General features: G+C 37.7%; 1 protein-coding gene across 5 annotated transcripts in view; it reads left to right on the top strand.

The window, feature by feature from the left end:
* The window catches only part of COL12A1 (collagen type XII alpha 1 chain), a 102,531-nt gene that overhangs the window by 12,747 nt on the left and 66,942 nt on the right, over nucleotides 1-22,842 (top strand). For 4 of the 5 annotated variants that reach the window (XM_076333084.1, XM_076333082.1, XM_076333080.1 and 1 more), the window contains exons 5-15: nucleotides 615-671; nucleotides 1,374-1,637; nucleotides 1,751-1,915; nucleotides 2,369-2,542; nucleotides 3,365-3,655; nucleotides 3,880-4,482; nucleotides 5,871-6,143; nucleotides 8,417-8,689; nucleotides 9,648-9,920; nucleotides 19,850-20,119; nucleotides 22,071-22,337. The exons of the other annotated variant lie outside the window; for it this stretch is intronic. In XM_076333084.1, coding sequence (XP_076189199.1) covers nucleotides 615-671; nucleotides 1,374-1,637; nucleotides 1,751-1,915; nucleotides 2,369-2,542; nucleotides 3,365-3,655; nucleotides 3,880-4,482; nucleotides 5,871-6,143; nucleotides 8,417-8,689; nucleotides 9,648-9,920; nucleotides 19,850-20,119; nucleotides 22,071-22,337 — 2,910 coding nt within the window. The remainder of the gene's footprint in view (nucleotides 1-614; nucleotides 672-1,373; nucleotides 1,638-1,750; nucleotides 1,916-2,368; nucleotides 2,543-3,364; nucleotides 3,656-3,879; nucleotides 4,483-5,870; nucleotides 6,144-8,416; nucleotides 8,690-9,647; nucleotides 9,921-19,849; nucleotides 20,120-22,070; nucleotides 22,338-22,842) is intronic. 5 annotated transcript variants of the gene reach the window in all.

Below are 22,842 nucleotides of genomic sequence, written 5' to 3'. Positions count from 1 at the left end.
GCTGAAGTCAAGGGGAAGACTCTCATTGACCTCAGCGACAAATGAATCCAACTGGCTTCCTGTGTGTGTGGGAAAAAAAAAGCTAGCTACCTTCACCAAACAATAAAATGTGACACAATATATCTATATGCATAATAAAATATGGAATTTAAATTTTTATAATTTATATTTAATAATTAAATAAAGCATAAAGTAAATTTAATTAAACAAAAGTGTTAAGCACAGCAGACTATCTTCTATGACACGTTTTGTCGCATGTCTCAGGCTTCCCAAACAACCGCAGGAAAATTACTTATGATGAGTTCCCTTATATGTTAGAGAGGGGTAATATTGGTATTTCATTCAGGGATGTTGCAATTAATTTTCAGGAAATTACTGTACAAGATGCACAAATACAGAGGATTCTTAATTATTTGCATTTTCTGTATTTTGTGTTGCCATGAATGCTATATTGTCAAATCTGTAAGTACAGGTGATGTATTCATAACTTGCATTAATGTTTTCATGTTCTGAGGCTTGTCAGATTTGTGTCTCTAATTCCCTACATGCTTTTCTTTGATGTTAACAAATTTAACCTGATTTCCTCCATTAATTCTGTGTTGTGCTTTGTGCAGTTCAGACAGGTGGTCCAGGGATACCAGAGGAAAAGAAGGTTGAGGCTCAATTACAAAGTAAGGTGTTTTGTCTTTCAACTTATTTGACATTTTAGAGATAAGTGCCATCTGGCTCTAGGGCCCCATAAAGTTAAACTGTGTTCCTGTGTTACCTAGCAATAAAGTTAACTTGTAAAATTGTCCAGAGTTAAGAAAACTTGGGAAGAGACTGGGATGGAAGGAACGTATAGCCGCATTGCAAGAATAAGGTGCAAAGTTGGTACTGAAACTAGGAATTTCATGCAACTAATCTGAGCAAGTCCATAAGTGTCTTAGTCCTATTAACAAAAGACATTGTGCTGTGGATAAAAGGCATTGCAGAAGGACCTGTGCAGCTATTATGGGGAGATAAAGATGCAAAGCAGAAGTGGTAACAAAATGAAATGTTCCGATAACATCAAAATGTTGCAAAAAGTTTTATATGTGAGTTTTCATCTGCTATGGCATAACAGATCTTGTGGAATAGCGTGAGAGGTGTCTCAAAACTGAGTATCTAGGTGGCAGTTCCCTTTTAGTAATGGCAGCTAGAAGGCTCGTATGTGTGTTCACTTATGTGAATAATGCTTCCCCAAGTAAGATATTCCAGGTAAGAATGTCAATCTAGTAAATATCTGTTTGCTTTGGCTTTTACCTACTAAATTTCTGTCAGACATTTCTCACCGATTTGTAAGAATGCAATTGCTCATTTGCTAACAGAGATTTTTTTTTTGTGTGTTCCAGGATGCTCCATAAGTGCAATGACAGATTTAGTTTTCCTGGTAGATGGTTCATGGAGTGTAGGGAGAAATAACTTCGGATATATTCTGGACTTCATGGTTGCCCTTGTATCAGCTTTTGACATTGGGGAAGAAAAGACGAGAGTTGGAGTTGTTCAGTACAGTTCAGATACAAGAACAGAGTTCAATTTAAATCAGTATTTCAGAAGAAGTGATCTTATTGATGCAATTAAAAGGATACCTTACAAAGGTGGCAACACAATGACAGGTACAGATTTCCCACATATGTGTTTATTCAGCATTTCATTTTATAATTCAAATTTGCTTTAAATCCTAGTTCATTCAAGCCTAATAAAACACAACTTGTGGTGTTGTTTTTAGGTGAGGCTATTGATTACCTGGTTCAAAACACCTTCACTGAGTCTGCTGGAGCAAGAAAAGGCTTTCCCAAAGTAGCAATTGTCATTACGGATGGAAAAGCTCAAGATGAAGTCGAAATTCCTGCAAGAGAGCTTCGCAACATAGGAGTTGAAGTTTTTTCTTTGGGTACGTTGAGTTTTTCTAATGATTGAGAGATTAACATTCCTAAAGAAGTAAGTTATATGTTTTACAGATTCTGTGTTTCAAGAATTTCACGATGCCACTCTTTCCACGTGTATGCCTTGAAATGGGTTGTTTGCACCCTCCAGAGTGGAACATACCAGCTGTGTTAATTTGATAGTAATTCTGTAGCTCCTACAGGGAGATTAAGATGACTGACAAGCATAGTTTCAACCTTGGCCTTATTGAAGACACCACATTATTTTCTCAGGTTGAAAATGGAGTATGTCACCTCATTGCATTAATCATTGTTTTGTAGTTTGATTATTGATAATGACAGAAGACAGAACCGAATTAAACTCAGCTTTACCTCGGGGTGTTCTGATACTTTATGAATACATTCATAGGCGTCTGTATTTTATGACCACTTAACACAGTCCTGTCTATTGCAACTTCTAGGAATCAAAGCAGCGGATGCAAAGGAACTCAAGCTAATTGCATCTCAGCCTTCACTGAAGCATGTGTTCAATGTGGCTAATTTTGATGGAATTGTGGATATACAGAATGAAATTATCTTGCAAGTGTGCTCTGGTGTTGATGAACAACTAGGTGAACTGGTTAGTGGAGAAGAAGGTGAGATACTTTATATAAATGTATTTATTGACTTCAGTTTATTCTGATGCATATTTAAGGGGCTATCCCTACTTTCTTTGCTTTATTTCTGGAGTTTGATCCACTGCCTCATTTAGCAAGTGTGGAAAACAGACCTCAGCTTGCTGCATTTAAATGCAGGAGAACAGAACATGTGAAGCAGTAGATTTGGAATAGCTCCAGTATTCCATAGTTTCAAGGGTAACACAATGATGTGCAGTTATCAGAGTCTCATACAGTCAATTTGGACACAGGTATCACTTCTATGGAAAAATGTACTAAGGGAAAAAACCCGCTTGGTGAAGGGGCAGAATATGTAATAGGTTAAGAACCGAGGAATGAAAACTGGAGAATGCTGTGAAAACACAGACGTCAAGCTGTATCACTGCAGATTTCTGGCCCTGTAAGATTCTAAGTAACTAGTTATTCTTTGACCAAAATGGCAGCAGAGATGGCTCCACTGTCATAATGCTCTGCTCAGGTCTGCATTTGTTCACACTCTCCACTGTGTTTCTGTGGGTGTAACTTTCACTTCTGGTTGAAACAGTATTAAAGCAAGGCAGCATTTCTCCTGGAACTTCTACTACACTCAGGGAACCACAAAGGCATTGTTCATATTTCTACCCTCTCACTCATTTGGACTTTCCTGTAATTCACTTGTGTTTATTTATGCTAAAAAAAATAATGTGTTTTTTAGTAAAGATTAAGCAAAGATGACTAAATTTATTCCAGAAATAAAAATATGCAAGAAAATATGTTTATAATTGTAATTAATATTTTGGGTTTGCTTTTGATTTCTTTCAGTGGTGGAGCCTCCTTCAAATCTGGTGGCCACTCAGATCTCCTCAAAATCTGTTAGGATCACTTGGGATCCATCCACAAGCCAAATAACTGGTTATCGGCTGCAGTTCATTCCAATGATAGCTGGTGGAAAACAACATGTACTGAGTGTGGGTCCTCAGACTACTGCTCTGAACGTTAAAGATCTCTCTCCAGACACAGAGTATCAAATTAATGTTTATGCAATGAAAGGACTGACCCCCAGTGAGCCAGTAACAATAATGGAAAAAACACAACAAGTAAAAGTTCAAGTGGGTGAGTTAGGAGCTACTATGTTATTTTCACATGGTAGCTTTTTGTTGTTTAAACCTCTGATGCTTGTTTTAATATCATACCTTTATTATCTGTGAGAAACAGCTTTACTTAGAATGGTTTATTTCCTTTATAAGCAACCGGGTATGATACATGAATTGCAGATGCAATTGTAATACTGTGGCTATTGGATATCTGTTTATAGTGGTAATTCTTTTTCTTTACAGAATGCTCACGTGGTGTGGATGTAAAAGCTGATGTTGTGTTTTTAGTGGATGGTTCCTACAGCATTGGTATCGCCAATTTTGTTAAAGTAAGAGCCTTTTTGGAAGTGTTAGTTAAAAGCTTTGAGATATCGCCTCGAAAAGTACAGATAAGTCTTGTCCAGTACAGCAGAGATCCCCATATGGAGTTTTCTTTGAACAGATACAACAGAGTGGAAGACATAATTCAGGCTATTAACACCTTCCCCTACAGAGGTGGATCTACCAACACAGGGAAAGCGATGACATATGTGAGGGAGAAAGTATTTGTTACCAGCAAAGGATCAAGACCAAATGTGCCAAGAGTCATGATTCTTATTACTGATGGAAAATCATCAGATGCTTTTAAAGAACCCGCAATAAAGCTGAGGGATGCAGATGTAGAAATATTTGCAGTTGGTGTGAAGGATGCAGTGCGTACGGAGTTAGAAGCAATTGCATCGCCTCCTGCTGAAACCCACGTTTACACAGTGGAAGATTTTGATGCTTTTCAAAGAATATCATTTGAACTTACACAGTCTGTCTGCCTACGGATTGAGCAGGAACTGGCTGCTATAAGGAAAAAATGTAAGTAACTACTACTACTTAGAGAAATGTAGAAAATGCAATGAAAAAAGATCTGAACCAATGTTTTGTGCTTGTAGTTACCTAAAGAATTGATATTGATGAAATTGTCCATATACAAATGGTAATTTTTATACCTGGGGATTTGGTTCTCATTTTCAAGCATATTAAAAGCAATGGGGGAAATTAATGGAGAAATGGAGAGGAAAAAATTATTGGAGAAACATTTTTTTTTTCCCTCGCCTCCTAGGTACCTAGAAAGTTATTGAAGTGTGTATCTATCTGAAATGACCTAGTGGACGTGCTCTGCTTTTACACTTAATGTCTTGAGTAAAACAGTTACTTATGAGGGCCATTCATCTTTAGCTGTCCAAAATGGGGTAGCTAGTCTAAGCTTGTCTTTTAGAATTTCAAAGGCAACGGAACAATGCTGACACCTCCAGAGGGCGATTTGATTAATTTTTAGGGTAAAATGAATGGCCCTCTGAAATGGGCTTAGACAAGACGATTTGAGACAGCAGATGATAGGTGATATTAATCTCAATCCAACTGTAAAGACTGAAATGAAGTAGCACATGAAAATCTTCACATCCATCCAAATTTGGCGAGCTTGGATAATGTTTAATATTTAAAAGATTTCTAAATGACCAACTTTTGGTCAGCTAAAGTTACTTATGATTAGTTGCACACTCAGTGTCCCTACCTATGTTTAGTAGAACACTAACATTGAATAGTCCCCAGTATTGAAAACCCCACTCTCTTTAAAAATAAGCCTTTTGTTTCAGGATAGCTTTGAGGAACAAACCGGCAAAGCAGTCTTTGTTTTAGAGGGCTCAAGCAGCCTTAACATCCCCACTGTTAGGCTGACTAGGCCAACCAAAACAAGCCCAGGATGTCAGGTTTGTGTTTGTGCCTCATGTCAAATTCCTTGTTTCCCCTTTGACTCCATTCCTGAAAAAATACTGGGATTGATTTTGTCCTATTTCTAATCTAGATCTGCAAAAACCCAAGGATTCTTAGTTCCCATTGAGGGCATGATGTTATTGCTGTTCATGGGACTTATGAAAGAGGGAACTTGATTATCAGATTCTAACTTAAGTTTTCATAAGTACATTTTTTTTAGATGGACTGTTCTCATTTGATCTAGAAATCACTGAGTTGGTGCTTCTACTCATTGTCATATGATTTGAGACAACCTAGATATGATCTTCATGAAATTTGATAGCTATAAGCAAGTGTAGAAAACAAATACTATTGCATGTGCAACAAATTATCTGTTGAATTAGAATAAATCAAGTTATTGAGGGACATTTTTCATTTATTTTAGAGATTTTGTGTTAAAAAGTATTCTAGCAAGTATGCCTCATCTGTGCATTTTTATTTCCATACAGCTTACGTACCTGCAAAGAATATGGTCTTTTCTGATGTAACATCTGACAGTTTCAAAGTGAGCTGGTCTCCAGCTGGATCTGAGGTTTTGTCCTATCTCATTAAATATAAAGTAGCAGTCGGTGGAGATGATTTCATTGTTTCAGTACCAGCTTCAAGTACTAGCTCAGTTCTCACCAACTTGCTACCTGAAACTACTTACGCAGTCAGTGTGATTTCTGAATATGAAGATGGTGATGGCCCTCCCTTGGATGGAGAGGAAACCACCTTAGAAGGTAGGCTTCCCATTATTCTCAGATACAGAGAGTCATATGTTCAAATAAGAATTTGCTTAACTGGTAGAATGGGTGTATGTGGAACAGCCGGCTAAGGCTGAGAAGCTGCACTGGTATGCAGGATGAGAATAAACATTATTGTCTCTCAATGCATTTAGTAAAGATATAAAATTCCAATAATAGGCCAACATTAAATTGTTAAGATTGGATTTTATTTTCCCTGAAAGTTGGATGGATTCTGTGTTTCTCTGCAGTGGCCTATTTTCAAATGAAGTGTTGAGTGGTCAATAATAAATTCATTGGCATGTATTAATCTTAATATACACTTAAGTTGGACTAGATGATCGTTGTAGGTCTCTTCCAACTGAACTATTCTATTCTATTTAATAATTATGACTCTGATGCAGGAATGCATGTTGACGTTAATACATTTAAAGTCAAGCATGTACCCATGTAATTTGCTGTGTCTACATTTAACTTACATTAATAGAAATTCTGTTTTATATACCATAGGCTTAAAGGGGGCTGTGTTTTTGGTCAGTAACTCTCACTGATTCAAAACTTCCATTCATGTCAGTGTGAGTTTATGTGATCAATGGCTGTAAATTTAAGCATGGTAGCTGTACTTGTTCTTTATAGACTTGCCACAATGCATTTCCACTGATTTAAAGGAGAAGGATGACAGTAAATTTGATTTTCTATTTCAGTAGTTGAATACTCAGTCTAGTCTAAATCATGCTTTTTAAAATATCCACTCTTTTTCATTATTCCATGCTGTCATTTGTGACCTTTGGTGACGTAAATGATTCCAAGGAAGCAAAAGAAACAGCATGGAAATTTGTTAATTGCTCTTTCCTCTTAGGATTGATAAAAATACACATTTATGAAATAACTTAGTTTGGATGTTAAGTTTGGAAGATACAGGTTTCACTGTTGGTGTGCATATTTCCATGACCGTACCAGTCAGAATGTTTTGGCCACACGTAACTTTCCCTTAGGAAAACAGACAAACTCTTGGCTGATAGAATATGTAACTTGTGATTGTAAGGGACAGGAGAAGGAATAGCTTTAATAAAAATAAATGGTGTTCCCGTGTTGTAACTGATACTGCCTTAAATAATTGTCAGCATCTTGATCTGATGAAATCCCGACATGTCTGAGAAGACAGAGTTCTTCTGCAATCATGTAAATGTCAGCAGTTCTCCATGCAGGTCTAGCTAACAATTTGGGCTAAGCAGCTTTCTTGGCAACTAACTTTGGTTTCAGGCTTTTAAAGAATTTGAAACTGAGTATTTTGTTTCTGATTAGTAGGAAACAAGATCGTTTCTTTAAAGCTAGGATTATTAATTGCTCCACTCTTAACAGATCTGTAATTTAACACTGAAGACCAATGCTTTTGGCATACAACATTGTTGTATATGTTGAATTATACTTTAGTTAATAAACAATAAAAACCAAAACTTTTTTTTGCCTAAATGACAATGCTACATACTGTTAGGCAACTTTTAGTACAGTAAATCATAATGTATGTTGGAAGAGTCAAGTCCTTCTTTGGTGTGCCCACTGAGTTAATATGAAATTACCTGAGCTGCTCTATCTTTTGTCAGGGAGCAGGCTAGGTTAAATGATTCATCACCGTTTTTCCTTAATTTCTGGGATTTCTGGCTATTTCTTGTCTTTGAGTTTGAGACTTAATTCAGAAGCCTTTTTTAAACAGTAGGTGCAACTCATATTGCAATGAATGTATTTTTTGTTGTGAAAATTTAACTTAAAGAAATAGAATTGTTTTGGTGATTTTTTTCCTGTTGCAATTACCTTGGTCATTTCTTTAAAATAGGAGAGCTGCCTGTGTGTAGTCAGGTGTGTCTGACAACTGTCTGTAAATGGAGGTGGTGCAGAAGTAAATGGCCACAGCAAAGAAACCTATACGATTTGTTGTGTTGAGAAATTTCCCCACTATGCCCAAACGTCCCTTACACAGTTCAGTTCTACTGTTACCGCTAAACACAGACTCTCTTAAGTTTCAGAAGCAATTGTATAAACTGGGATTAATGTAGTTTATGGGACAACTTTATTACACTGCTGATTGTAACTCTGGCCCTAAATTTTCAGAAAAGACTAATGGTTTGTGTACCTTAAAACAATGGGAGGGCAATAAAAGCTGTTGTTTTGGTAAACTGGATGAGCTAACAGAAGGGTTGGAATGGTTTCACTTCAGATATTACTTGATTAAAAGCAAATGTTTACAAATTATATGTGTATATTTTTTGTAGTTAAAGGTGCTCCTCGAAACTTAAGAATAACAGATGAAACTACTGATAGCTTTGTAGTTGGCTGGACTCCAGCGCCAGGGAATGTCCTACGGTACAGGCTTGTATACAGACCACTTACTGGAGGAGAAAGGAGACAAGTGACTGTCTCAGCAAATGATAGATCGACTACTCTGCAGAACTTGATCCAAGATACAAGATATGAAGTGTCTGTTATCCCTGAGTATCAGTCTGGGCCTGGAAATTCGCTGAATGGATATGCAAAAACTGATGAAGGTACATGATCAATGCTATGAATGTAGTAAGCTTGAGAAGAACTCCCTGCATGCTGACATATTCATACTGAAAAGAGAGTAACCCATATTGACCATATGTATTAGCCCAGATGAACAGGGAATTATAAAATTGCTCAAGCTTAGTTGAGAGGTAACTTAAGACAATATAATTTATCAAAATTGTAATATTTCATTTTAAAATGTAGTATATTGAACCTGCAACACCTAATATGGCAAGGTAGCTTGGGTGAAGAATCTACCTATATGTTTAATTAATTGTCCTCATGTTTCTTCATATTGTCAATGATATAAATTATATTTCTTTTCAGCAAATTCAGACCCTGTCTGCACTTTGTTCTGAATGGCTAGCAAGGAATGAATGAAACATTTAATTTACTAAAGTTATCACTGTAGCCTTAACTTGTATGAAAATACATGATCCTTTAACAGGTATCATGTCTTATTCAACAAAATCTGAAGAGTACAGAGACATTACGAATGTCCTGAACACTGGTGAAACTTCACTGCGATTTTAAATATTAGCAACCAGAAGAACTATCATCAAAAAGAACTCTGTAAGAAACCATAACGTGTTAATTTCACATTTCACTGGTGATCTTTGACTTGATTCTGCAGACAGTGACTTCAACATGGATCTTGGCATGTTGAAGTTGAGCGTATGTTCAGGTGCTAGTATGTATAAGTATTCCAGGATTGAGCCTGTAGTTTTAATAGAAAAAAATAGGAGCAAAAAGACTTTATTGGGCATTTTTGCCTAAGGAGGGTGGAAATGGAATTGTACAATCCTGATTACAGTAAAGTTATACTGTAGCAGTGTTAGTACAGGCTATTCAGGAATTATTTTTTCAGCATTAAGTCCTATGTTGTGGTAACCTAAAAAGTAATCCAAGAAATGAAGCTTGCTTCAACTTGTTTTCAACATCTTTTGACATGTGCAGTCCGAGGAAATCCAAGAAATTTGAGAGTTTCTGATGTTACAACATCAACAATGAAGCTGTCTTGGAGTGCTGCTCCTGGCAAAGTGCAGCAGTACTTTATAACATACACTCCAGTCGCAGGAGGTGAAACTAAGGAAGTGACTGTGAAAGGTGACACTACCTCTAAAGTGCTGAAAGGCTTAGACCAAGCCACTAGGTATGCATTGACTGTGTCGGCCTTGTACGCCTCTGGAGCAGGAGAGGCCCTTTCTGGAGAGGGAGAAACACTTGAAGGTAATTATTTCTTGTTTCTGTACAGTCATTCATTTATTTGATTGATGTTTAAGGCATCGTAAAGTGTACTGTCTTCCTGAGTTTTCTGTAGAAGTAAATATGTGAATGAAAAATAGGCATAAAGACATTCTCCTACTTTAGAGGGATTTTCCAAACCTATTGTCCATCAGAGAAAACAGTGGGGTCAAATCACTGGTTGTGGAGGGGACTCTGGGTCTCTTGAAAAAGGTATTGCCGGAAGCACCAGCCAAAACTGACTATACTTCCACACCGGCCTCAGTGAAATATTTTGTCTTATAACTCTCAGCTTCCAAGCAGATTTAGTGGCAGATTGTTCTTAATGTAACAGGATTAATTAATGGGGCTAAAGCATCTCATCCATTTGAAAATTTGCAGGATTTCAGCTGTACTGAGACTGAAAGATGTTCAGGGACCATTTTTGCATTAGAGAAGCAACATCTAGTCTAGGTATAGGAATAATGAATCATATCCTGCTTTTAACTAATAGGAGTAAGATCCTGGAGCTGAGCATTAACAGAATGCTGGCAGAAGTGTAAGTTGGAGCCAAAGACTTTCTTATAAGGAGGGAAGGCTGCTCTCACTCTGCCTTTGTGCAGAGAACTTCCCAGACTTCTCTGTGAGCATTCTCAGTGTCATCTGTTAATTGTCAGAGGATAGGGAAAGCTGCCTCCTAGGCCGTGAAAGGAAGTGTGACTGTGCTCCATGCTGGCTAGGTATGTATTGCTAAAGTCTGACACTGCAGCTGTGTAGGCACAGCACTTGAAGCATCTTACAGATGAATTATGTGGAATTAAAACTTGTCCATTGACGCTAATGGAGTTATAGTAGGGATATACTTGGCTCTCAGTTTCTCCATCAGTTTAACTTTTTGTTTATGACATAGGTTAGGAAAGAAACCAGAAAACCTATTTTAAATAGGAAACTGTAAAAAAAAAAAATCAGTTCCAATGATTCACCAATGCATCAGAAAACCAGAATTCAGTCTCAGGTAGAGACTGTCTTGTCCTTTCAGTGCTCCCCTGCCACAGGAGGGCTCTGATTCTGATTTGGACTTTCTGCAGTGCTAAATTGTCAATAAGAAGAAAAACATTCTGAAAATTGGTTAAAGAGTCAAAGAATTTAAAAGGATAGTTGACTATAGCTCAGGAATGGGTTTATATGCAAGCAGATGGAGTTTAAAATGGATGTTGCCCTTAAAAGGACACACAAGCATTCCTGTAAGAGGTTTTACTCTAAGCAACTGAATTAAAACCTTATGTAAAAAATTCTGTGACAGATTTTGTCTTCAGATAAATATGAAGAAATGAGCATCCTGTCACTTAACTGAATTACTTTTTATTCGGTTCCTCAGCTGGGAGAAAACCAAATTAAAAATTACTTTCACCATTTTGACAGGTGACTGAAATGCATATCCTTTGAAGATTCAGCTGGATTTGAAAATCCTACCAGGGTGCACTCCAGAAAACATTACTTTTCATATTAAAGCTGTCTATTAAATTTTTCTTGGTTAGATCAAATGTTAGTAAGAGCATATACAGATGTCAGTCATTACTGGGTGATCAAAGGTAAAGAATAGAATAAAAATTTCTGTTTGCATGACAGCAGAGGCCTAAATCATGATGTTTCCTCATGGAACATCCACTGAGTATTTCAGTAATCAGCATATCTGCAGTTTCATGGGGTAATAAAAATACTTGAATTAGGCCAAAACTCTTTGGACATGGTCCATAGATATTTTAAAAGACTCTCTGACTAATGGTATGAAAGGTTCTCAGAATATCTGTTGAAGTATGTATAAGATAATATTTCACTGTATGGTACTGTCTTACCTCATTGAAGGATAAAAAGACAAAAACTTTGAGGACAAACAGACAATTAAGAATAAAAGGGTTGCAATTTTTTGAACTGAAAGGTAACATTCAAACTTCAAAGCTTAGTATAGAAATTTACTTGAAAAAAAAAGTCATGCTGCCTGTGAAGCTAAGATAAATACGGTTGGACTTGGCTGAAAAGTTACACAGGTCAGTGAAGTGAATACTTGACTAACTATTAGCTGAAATAACTTGCCTGTCTGAGGCTGGGAATGGGACAGATCTTAACTCCTGGAGAAATAAACTTATCAACAGTAATGACAGAAAAGCTGTGAAAGGAAGCATAAAAAAGTGTTTAGTATTTCAGTTAGTTTTTCCGTGAGCCATAGAGTCTGAGAAACAAAATAGCGCAGTGTGTGTTTTTCATTGCCAACAGCACTGAAGTACTGAGCACTTAAGTATTTTCCTGTATCAGGAATCCCAGTGGGGCTTACTTGATGTCTTCACCATATGAATTCTCACCAAACCTATTCAGTCAGTGATGCCACAGTTGCTGGCCACTTCAGTTCATCATCGTATCAAGAGCTAGGCTTGAGATTGCCTTTCAAACTGGGACAGTTGTTAGTTTATGGTATTGATACGTAGCCTAAGAGAAATCAGTTTGGGTGTAGTGAATATTTCAGCACTAACAGAAAAGTGAGAAAAGAGGAGCTGGATACAGTAACTTCTCCAGCTATTGTATAGTCAAGTGGCAGGAAATGAAAAATCCAAGCTCTCAGATGTGTATGGAATTTTACTAAGTCGCTAAATGGTCCTCTGTGACTAAGAGTGTAGACAAACATTCTTACTGCCTTCAGTAATGATTTATTTTGCTCTGCATGTAGTAGGAGAACTCACATGGGCAGTTACTGTATCTCGGTTGCAAGGGTAGCCTTCAGCAGAGAGAGAAAACTGATAATTTTTTAGACTGCTCTAACATGATTTGCAAGAACATGTCTGCCCAGGCATTCATTGAAGGTCCTTCAGTTATGTATGTTATCTCCAAAGTATTGTGGAGCAGTTACAAATTGCTCTTGGAAGTTCCTCCTCTTCCTCTGCTTTGCTGTGCACGGCAGTTTTTCAGTGTTTTGAAGTGGCTGCTTTGTTTCAGGATACTCGGGAAAATCAATCCACGCAAACCCAGCAATCATTCTGTGTACTTGATATCATTTACCAGCTGGGTAATCTCTGCTTCTCCTTTTGTTTTCCTTTTTGCTAAGTATATGCTTGCCCTTATTGTTTCTTCGCATAAAACAGAGAGGGCAAATATTCGCCCAAGTAACTGTAGATAATCTCTTCTATAAACTGTTTGCATAGCTATCTGGTCCAGCCCAAAGATAAACGCATGCCAGGGGATCAGAATTTTATGAACTGTTCACAGACAACACAGTATAGAGAGTTAGCAAATGAGCAATCAGAAAATTACTAATTTCTGAGGGTGCTGTTCCATACCATACAGGTAATTGTTATTCAGCGAGAATAGGTTTATTTCTTTTTTGTGTTTGTGGAGCGGGAAAAGAAAAACAATGTTTTTGCCCCTCTGTTGAAGGAGTGTGCTTTCCTTCTTCAGTAATCCAGATTTTAGGAAATTTATAGTGCTCTGATCTTTTATACAGCCTCTTTCAGTCACTGGCTGATTTTGCCTGCAGTTATGAAGTACTATCCAGAGGTGAAAGTTCTGGAGCTTTATATTTCATACTGCACATGCAAAATATGTGCTGTAGAAAACTCTCCACTTTTATCCTCTCACTTTCAAAAGTGCGTGGTGATCCATCACTAGGCAGCTTTGGTTGGAGCCCTTCTATAAAGGTGCCATGGAAAATTTTTCCTCAGACATATTTTGTTGCTGTGATTCCCCTCAGCTCACACAAAATCGTTGAAACTCCTAAAGTAAATTAAATCAGTGCAGGCTGCCATTTGCTGTGTGGTGGAACAAGGCTTGTGACAACTGGGGGAACTAAACGAATTAGCATTGATGGTTATATTTGAAGATACAAAATACAGACTGAAGAACACCCACAGGAGTGCCTTAGGGAAAAGTCTCCCTCTTATACTCAAACACACCAAACAAACCATTTGGCTTTCGATTTTTGGGAGGATCATATGATCTTACCCAAGTCATCATACACTAGAAATAAAATACAATGATACACATGGTGAGGGCGGTGAGTGTAAATGCAACAGATGGTGAGCAGTTTGCGAGAGCTACTGTTTTTCTAATCTGTTTTTTAATAAGAAATTTGTGGTTGTAAGTCTGCAAGAATTTGGTTTTCTGCTGAAAGGCATGCTGTCAGATGAAATGAACATACTGTACATTTAGCTGCTAAATAAATTAACTTTCATAATTTGCAGTTGTTTTAAGGAGAAACAAATTCATTGCTAGATTAAGCAATCTACACTGAAATGTTTAATCCTAATGAATGTCTGAAAAGTTTGAAAGCTGCAGATCTATTTTATGAGTGTCCTTTTGCTGGCAGTTATATATTTTTCAGAACAGCTTTAAGAATATTTCAGTTACTGACTCTAAGCAGGGGAGTCATTACACTTTTAAATACAAATTTCAGAGAAATTTAGAAAAAAGCCTTTTTTTCAGAAAACAATTCAGTGGTCAGATTCCCATCTTGCTTGCGCTGAGAAATTTCAAGTATTTCCACTTATATCACTGAAGTTTCTAGGCTAGAAACACTGTTGGTAGAAATGGACGTAGTTCTTTTGAAATAAATGAGACTGCTAGTCTACATCAGCAGAGATGTCAACCCATTTTATTTCTTACCTTTGTACATTTTAGAATAAACAACAAGAGGTGTAGTGTATTATATTCAGGAGATAAATTTGAGAGATAATTATGTCATAGTCTCTTCCCCTTTAGAAAGAGAATCTTTATGTTTCAGTGATATAGGGCCCAATCCTGCCATCCCGTTTGACAGGTAGCTATTTGTGCTGTGAGAATTGGGCTGTACTGAAGCGATACAGTAAAAAAAGTTGTCATCACTGAGTCACTTTTCATTTTTGAGTTAGTTTCTGTTGTATACATTTCTTAGAGCTTAGATTTGGGGAGTTTTTTGGGGGCGCTCTTTTTTTTGGTCAGAAAATGGATAGTAGTTCTTCAGTAAATAAATGATTTCTTTTTGCTGTTTCTATAGTAACATAAGAATGCTTTAGAAATGAATGACCTCCTACAGGCAGAGTAGTACAAATTCAAGTGACATTTTCTTACAATGAGGTTTTTAGCATATTACAGGGACTTTACGTAATGTTCGGACTGCGTAGTGCTGCTTCTGTCCTGACAGAAACAAGGACTCAGTGTCCTCAGGAGATTTAATGCTGTTTCATGCATTTTTAAAATTACACATTCCAAGATTTTTGAGTCTGACATTTGAAATTGACTTTTGATAATCTGTGGAAAATTATCTTAGTTTTATATAGGAAATGAAATATAGATCAGAAAAAAAAAATAACACGGGGGAGGTTGAATGAATAATAAAAAGATATTTCTAGACAGTTGAGAGTAGTGTTAACTGATTAACTGTTGGAAAAGACAGATAAAATATTAAAGGGACTGAGTATGAATTCCTGTTGGCTTTATCCTAGAGCAGGGACTCAGGAGTGCTCTGGCCAAAGTCCCTCTGTTTTGGGTCAGAACTCTCCTGGTTTGCATCTTCTCACCTTTCTGCATTCCCAGTAGCAGAAGAACAAGAAACCTGCTCTAACAGGGTCAAGCAATCATTCCCTTTGTGTAGCAAGTCCTTGACTCTCCCCTGCACCATGTCCACATCCCCTCTCTACGTGCCTGAGGGCTGGTACTCCAGGACTAACCAACTACTTTGCGCCTCAGAGGGAAGGATATCAGCCGACCAAAGTGACTGCCTCCTCCAATGCTGAGGAGAGTTTGACCATCAGAGCAAAACCTTCAGGTGATTCTGCTACCATCTCATCTGATGTGCACACTTGGATCCTTGGCTGCGGCGACCTAGCCTGCTGACTTAATAGGGCACTCCTGATGTATCCCATTGTAAACAAGGCAGGACTCAGGCCATAAAATTTTGGTATATGCCGCTGCAAGAGAAGGCTCATTTATTTAGTTGATTCTGATCTTTTAGGATGCTGGCTTAGATCAATCCTATGTTTAACTTAAATGAAACATGGCTCTGCATGAAAGTTACAGCTGCAGGTTGATTTTGAAAGCTGGTTTTAAGAGCACATACAGAAAAAATTGTTTAAACTTTGGGCCCAAACCGCATGTACAACTCCCACTGAAATCAGCTGGAGTTGTGTAAATGTTTCTGAAGGGAAAGGCCATTTCATTTTTATGAATGTCAACATTTTAATTTTAGCTGATTCACAGTCTTGTGTTCAATAACAACACTGATTGCTGGAGAGTTATGGGAAGTGAGCCAAGTGGACACAGGGAAACTACTTTAATATTATATCATGTCTCTGGCATACTATAGTGGAAAAACTTAATATGGAAACTGGACATTGCAGAAGTCCAGCACTGGGTGTAAAAGCATCTGACTGAAAGTTATCAAGTTAATCTTTGAGAGTGTGTCTGCACTGAGTGATGGTAGAGATGTACAAGGGACTGTAGGCAGACTGCAGCTCTGAGCTAAAGACTGCTGAAGAGAACCCGATAGCCTGAAACTGGTGACTGGCTTGCTCACCCAGGCAGGGGTCTGACCTGTCCGTGCAAGCACTTTGTTTTACTGTGTACGTACTCACCATGGCTTACAGCTGTGCTTACACCAGCTGGTTTGGTGCTCCAGAGCATCATAGAACCTAATGCCTGCTAGGGGATAATTTTCAAAACCCAACTGCTTCCTCACTTGCAGATGACTTGGGGGCTGTATGAAGTGATGGGCATACTTTAACTTCCATTTCAAGTCAGGAAAAAGCAGGAATCTTTTGACTATTAACTACTTGCAAGCCAGCCAGCCGGCAATTTTCTTTCTTATAGTGTGCATTGTCTTTCCACGCTCCTTATCCATCCTGTTTAAACAAGCAGGCAAGAAGCAGGTGTACAACAAGCATTTCTGAACATGTGGACCAAAGAACAGAATGACTGCTTAGGCGTTACAGTTGTAGATTTTTTCTTTCTTTGTGAAACGTAAGCAAGGTAACTAGGTATTTTGTTTTAATGGCATAGGTCTAATTGTGTGTTTGCTAGTCACTACATTATACCAGTGTTATTGTGGAGCATAAATACATTTCTTGACTCTGAGTGTAGCAGCTTAGATCATACTTGATGGAATCTGAATAATTTAAGACTTACAGTTGGACTGCATCTTAAACATAGCTGCTCCCCTAATACAAAAACACTTGTGGGAGATCCAGTGAAGCAGAAAAAAAGCTGTTGGTGAACTTCCACCTCACACATGAGGTGCAAATCAAGTTAGTGTGTTATGTTAAAGAAATGTTCTCGGTTGCAGTGTAACATATAAAAAAGTCTAATTTCCTTTAGTAGGTAAGTTGTCTTGTCAGCAGTTTCCAACTATTTGAAGTAAAAATTTTCCATTTAGTTCTAGTGGTTTGGTAGGAATCCCAGTCCCTTTTCCCTCTCTTACCTTGCCTTATAAAAGAGACATTTAGTTCCAAAGGATATTTCTTTCAGAACCAACATATTACAGTAACTGGTGTTCATTATAGTCCATTCCAAACAAATTATTTTCCTCTGTTATTTAATGACCTCAATAATGACTTAATCAATAACGGTTTTAAATGTGCAGTTATTTTTGCAGTGTTTCCAACATATATCATTAGCTGTAGCGTCCAAGAGTAGACTTGCAAAAAATTGTGCTGTGGTAGCAGATACTTTAATACTGAAATCATGTTGTGGCAGAGCCATGTTTTAAAGTAGCCAAAATAAAGTGACTTGTATATTTATATTACATTAAAATATGGAAAGAAAGGTTTTTATTGTGAAACATCTGTGCATTCTATCAAGTTAGGTTTTCCATATTTTTTCCATTTGGATTGCTTTAATATTTTTTTTATTGTATGAAAAAGCCAAGATTTGGGAGTAGAAGCTTAAGAGCAGACAGAAAAATTGGTGTAATTTACTTTTGAAGGCAAATCTTTCTTTCAGGCTTCCAGGAAAATTGGTCTTTGGAGTTTAGATTCTGCCCTGGCTTTCATTTAATGCAGTCACTGAATTCAGTGAGACTGCATGAAGCATGAGCTGAATCAGACCTTTTCGATATCACTTTTTCACTATATGCAGCCGGCATTTTTGTGAAATGATAAACAAGTGAACTTTACCAAAATCTCTGTCTCTTAATCTTTTTTTGAAGAGAAGATGCCATAAATTGTAGTGATTTATATTGTGAGGCTAAAAATTGGTTTGAAGAGTAAAATTGTAAGAACTGATGCAGAGTTAGGATGGAAAAAGAATTGCCTCCCCAAGAACATGATGGGATGTCCCAAGACTGTGAATTAAAATCAGAAAAAACCCACAACACAAAGGAATTCTATTACATGCTCTGCTAGCTATATTTGAGAGTCAGCTTCATGATTGGAGTGGTACCCTCTGATTCTGTAATCTGTGTAGCTGATGAATCTTTATTATATGTAAGCATTGTTTTCAGATAGGTTGATATTAATTTCCATTCATCATTAAGCCAAGTGGGATTCATTGGCTCAGTTTTAATGAAGTTGTGCTGGCAATGAGATATTTCCAGAATTTCCAGAACTTTCTACAGGTAGTTCTGTTTGCTCCTGTGGGATTCTGTTTGGAAATGTTGCAGATTTGTGGTGGAAGTGAAAGACAAATGAGTATGAAAGGTGAAAACACAGTATAAGACTTTGAGCAACTTGTTGCTCAGTCTTGGACTGAAACTGCTTCAGGCTTCTGAAAACAGCGAGATCTGTTCTTGCAATGAGCCTAAGCAGTGGAAATTGGATAGGTACGGAATTTCTCTGTGTTCAAAGAATTTTGACTCTGGTCCTGTGGTTGCTGTGGTATAATATAGGGATATATTTTTATCAGTGCAGGTAAAACTTAACTGTGACGCCATGAGGCCACCTCAAGTGTTTAAGTCCTCTTGCTAAGTGGTCTCTCAGGAATGTCCTGTAGGCCACAGAGAATACACACCAAAGAACTGAGTGCTTCTGTGTGTATCCGGATCTGGTTTTGTAGATCCCTTTTGCAGATTTTGCTACAGTGAGGCCATTGCATTAAACCCACCAGTCAGCGCTCCTTTCCTGCCATCAAAAGTCAGCCACCGCAATAGGAAAATTGAACATATGTTATAAACATATGTTAAACATTAAACAGAGGCACTCCTTTCACTGCACCACTTTAGACCAATAAGCTCCATTTTTAAGCAGTGGAATTACTCTGGTGTGTTAGGTGAGACTCACGCATCCAGCTGACAACTGGATTTCACAGACTAACGAGCTGTTTCCTTCATTCCAAGCTGGCTAGAACAAACTACAGGGAGGACAGAGGGACAAGTCTTATGAGTCGAAAGACAGAGACTGTTTTCTACTGTAACTGCGGCATGAAGTAACCACATTGCAAATTAGTTGTAAACATAAAATGAAATAGCTGATAGATCTGGTAAGCAGTAGTCTGGAAGATAAGAATAGTACTATTAAATGAGAAGATAAGGTTGTCAGAGAAAGGACTGTTTTACTCAGGTAAAAGTCTCCTTTATTTACCCCCCAGGAAAATGTTACACACATGAGGATGAAGATGAATGAATGAAATAAAATTATTTACTTGAGAGTTAAAACCTCCCTAAATGAGCTGCAGCACATTTAAGCACTGGCTTCATTCCAAGTCTCTGATTAATGCCATTTGTATTTTGCATGTTCTAAAGCATAACTGCTAAGTATATTGCATGGTAAGGGATAGGATCATTCATAGTCTAAAGTTAGCTTAAAGCATTTTGTTGAAAAATCCACCAATTTTATTTTGGAACTACAAATGTATGTTATTGAAACTAATATTGATGGGAAAAGTTTCATTTTGCTCTTATGATCATTTTACTTTTCCATTTGTAGTTTGCTAACTTTTGCTATTTGTATTTTAGAGACAATTTGCTGTTTTCTTTCTTGCAGAACGTGGTTCACCACGTAATTTGGTTACCACAGACATAACTGACACTACAGTTGGGTTATCATGGACACCAGCTCCAGGAGCAGTTAATGATTATAGGATAGTATGGAAATCACTTTATGATGATACAATGGGAGAGAAGAGAGTCCCTGGAAATACAGTGGATGCTGTGCTAGAAGGCTTGGAGCCAGAGACTAAATACAGGATTTCAGTATATGCAACCTACAGCAGTGGAGAGGGAGACCCAGTAGAAGGAGAGGCTTTTACTGACGGTGAGTGTAGTACATTACCACCACCACTTGTAACATTCTGTTCTTGATGAAATTATCATATTTGAAAGAAAATGAACCTTATTTTTCTTCACCTTTTTTTTTTCTGAAAAGTCCCGCAAACCAAAATGCCACCTCAGATCAGTCAATTCTGGCTTTTTTTTGACCATTAAAAAAAAGGAAAATCTCTTCTATGTCATGTAGGTTTGGATTCAGCAAGAATTACTTCGACCTTGAGATGTGGTTTTGTCTGCAAATTACTCTGAAGCCAACCTTTCATAGGTTTGGTGTGACTGCTGGAAATCAGGTGGAAGAAAAGTTATGGATAGAGTAAGGAGGAAAGGCGGGGTAAATTCCCACAGAATCAATGAATTTCCTTTCCAAGCTATTGCCCTTTCCAGTCTTCACAGTCCTCAAACTGAGGCTCACTGGGTGATTTTGATGTTTGTTATTTACCTTTCCTGAGGCTCCTCTTTTTTCTTATTTGATAAACATTATGTACTATTAGTCAAAGCAGGCTCAAGCCTCTCCTGCAGTGTAGGCAAAGTAAAAAAAACACTGAGAGGCCAGGGATGGCTTGTTGCTGTATGGCAAGAACTGGCAAGTAGAGGAGACAGAATGAATGAAGGGATGCCCTGGATCAGCCTTGATGTTTCTGTTGTTTGCCTAAAGGGGCCATGTGAAGATGAAGCCTGAGGGAGTGCTCTGGGCAAGCATCATGTGCGTTTACACGTTCTTGTGCTCTTTCCTAAGCATCTGTTTTGACTGCTGTTGGAGACAGGCTGCTGAACTACATTAACCTTTGTCCTTGACCCAGTATAGTTGCTCTTAAGGTCTCGCAAGAGTAGTGATTGCTGCCATTGGTAAGAGCTGACTCCCCAGAGTCAAAGCAGACTGCTGTCCCACATCTTCCTTCTTCCTTCAAGAACAGCAGCATTAGCTGTCCAGCCTTTTCCAGGTTAAGTAGGCAGCTTAGCAACATCATTTGTTGCTTCTCTTAATGTGCTGCCTGAGGGAACTTGCTGTCAGGCCTATCGATAGACCCAGACCTGAGACTAACTAACATTGCATCTTTCTGTTGCAAACACAATTAGAAAATCTCAGATCCTAGGACTGGGAGAGGATACTGTAACCTGCAAAGCCTACCTTACCGTGTGATGAAATACTGACTGATTCTGGCATGCCAGGAAGGTTCTGTTTTGCCAAAACCTAGATGGCTTATTCCAGCTGACAGCCAGCATTACATACCTTTCAGTTCACTTCAGATCGTTTGTAACATTTGTACTGGAAAATATCTCTTAGAAGCCGAGTGCTGCAATTTGTAGAGAAAATGCTTTATTAGTCCATGTGCTTATTTCAGCACATATACTATCCTGCAAATAGTGGTGAGTGATTTTCCAAGCATTTGGAAAATCACTCACCACTATTTGTAGGATAGTCACTCACCACTATTTGTAGGATAGTTTGTATGGAGCCCAACACCCAGCAGTTCAGGTATATACCAGTACTTTACCAGATCTGTAAACTCAAAACTTAGTCTTAGCTCTATAGGACATTGTGTTCATAAAAAAGCAATGGCTTTATAATTTATCACTTTCATTTGAGAGTGCTGAATCCATTACTTGACAGACTACTGAAAAGTGTGACTAAATAAAACTCCCAATTATGCTGTGTTATCGTGTAATTTATACTTCCCTCTTTTTTTCTCTGTAGCACACTTCTCATAAGCACACTTCTCATAAGCACACTTATGTTTGTTTAGTCCATTACAATTAAAAAATAATTTAACAATGGTCTGTGAGATTCCCCTGTGTCTTCCCCACAATCAAATACTGTAATTTTAAAGAGGGCAATTTTTTTTTTTTAATACAGCAGAATAAATTTTATAGGCATGTATTTGAACATATCTTTATGTGACAAAGTAAACATTTATCCATGTTTTTACACTGAAAAGTGTCACCAAATGCCAGGACTGTGATGGTAGACAACGAGACAGAAAATACAATGAGAGTTACATGGCAGCCTTCACCTGGGAAAGTCTTGTCGTATCGTGTGTACTACCGACCGCGCAGTGGAGGAAGACAGATGTTTGGAAGAGTAAATGCTCCTGCTACAAGCATAGTGTTAAAGCGACTTAAGCCGCGAACTACATATGACCTCAGCGTTGTTCCAATTTATGATTTTGGACAAGGAAAATCAAGAAGAGCGGAAGGAACAACAGGTATGTATCACAAGCTTGTACAGGATTTAATAATTAAAGTTTTGTGCTTAAAATTAATAATCATGATACCTAGAAAAGTATGGTGGAGTCTGCCAAGATCATGAATTAACAGGCAAATTGAAGAAAATGTTAGAGGTTGAGAAGAGAGTTTGATTTGTTGGAAACTTCACTATGGCATAGCCTGAACACACCTTTTTGCTGTTGTTATTGATGGTGTAAATATGGTGTAAAATCTGGTTGAAAATACTGGACTTGTTTCGAAACACTGTCATCAGAAGTTAAAACAAGGTGTTTTTTGAGGAAGACAGTATCAACAGACTACTTAATCATGTGTTGTCAGTTGTTTCATAATTTGCCTTTTGGTCCTGAGTATTGATTAAATAGCTACCCAGCATCCTGTTACTTAGATTTGTCTTCTTTGGTCACCATATTTTCTGTGGAAAACCGGAGGTAATAAAAAGGGGGAGTAGATGATTTTGAAGAGTCATCAGTGGAAGCCTGATCT

Source organism: Aptenodytes patagonicus, chromosome 3 (genome assembly GCF_965638725.1).
Source record: "Aptenodytes patagonicus chromosome 3, bAptPat1.pri.cur, whole genome shotgun sequence".
In the NCBI taxonomy this organism is placed as follows: Eukaryota; Metazoa; Chordata; class Aves; order Sphenisciformes; family Spheniscidae; genus Aptenodytes; species Aptenodytes patagonicus.
Note: the sequence above shows the minus strand (reverse complement) of the source record. Positions and strands in the feature narration are given on the sequence as shown.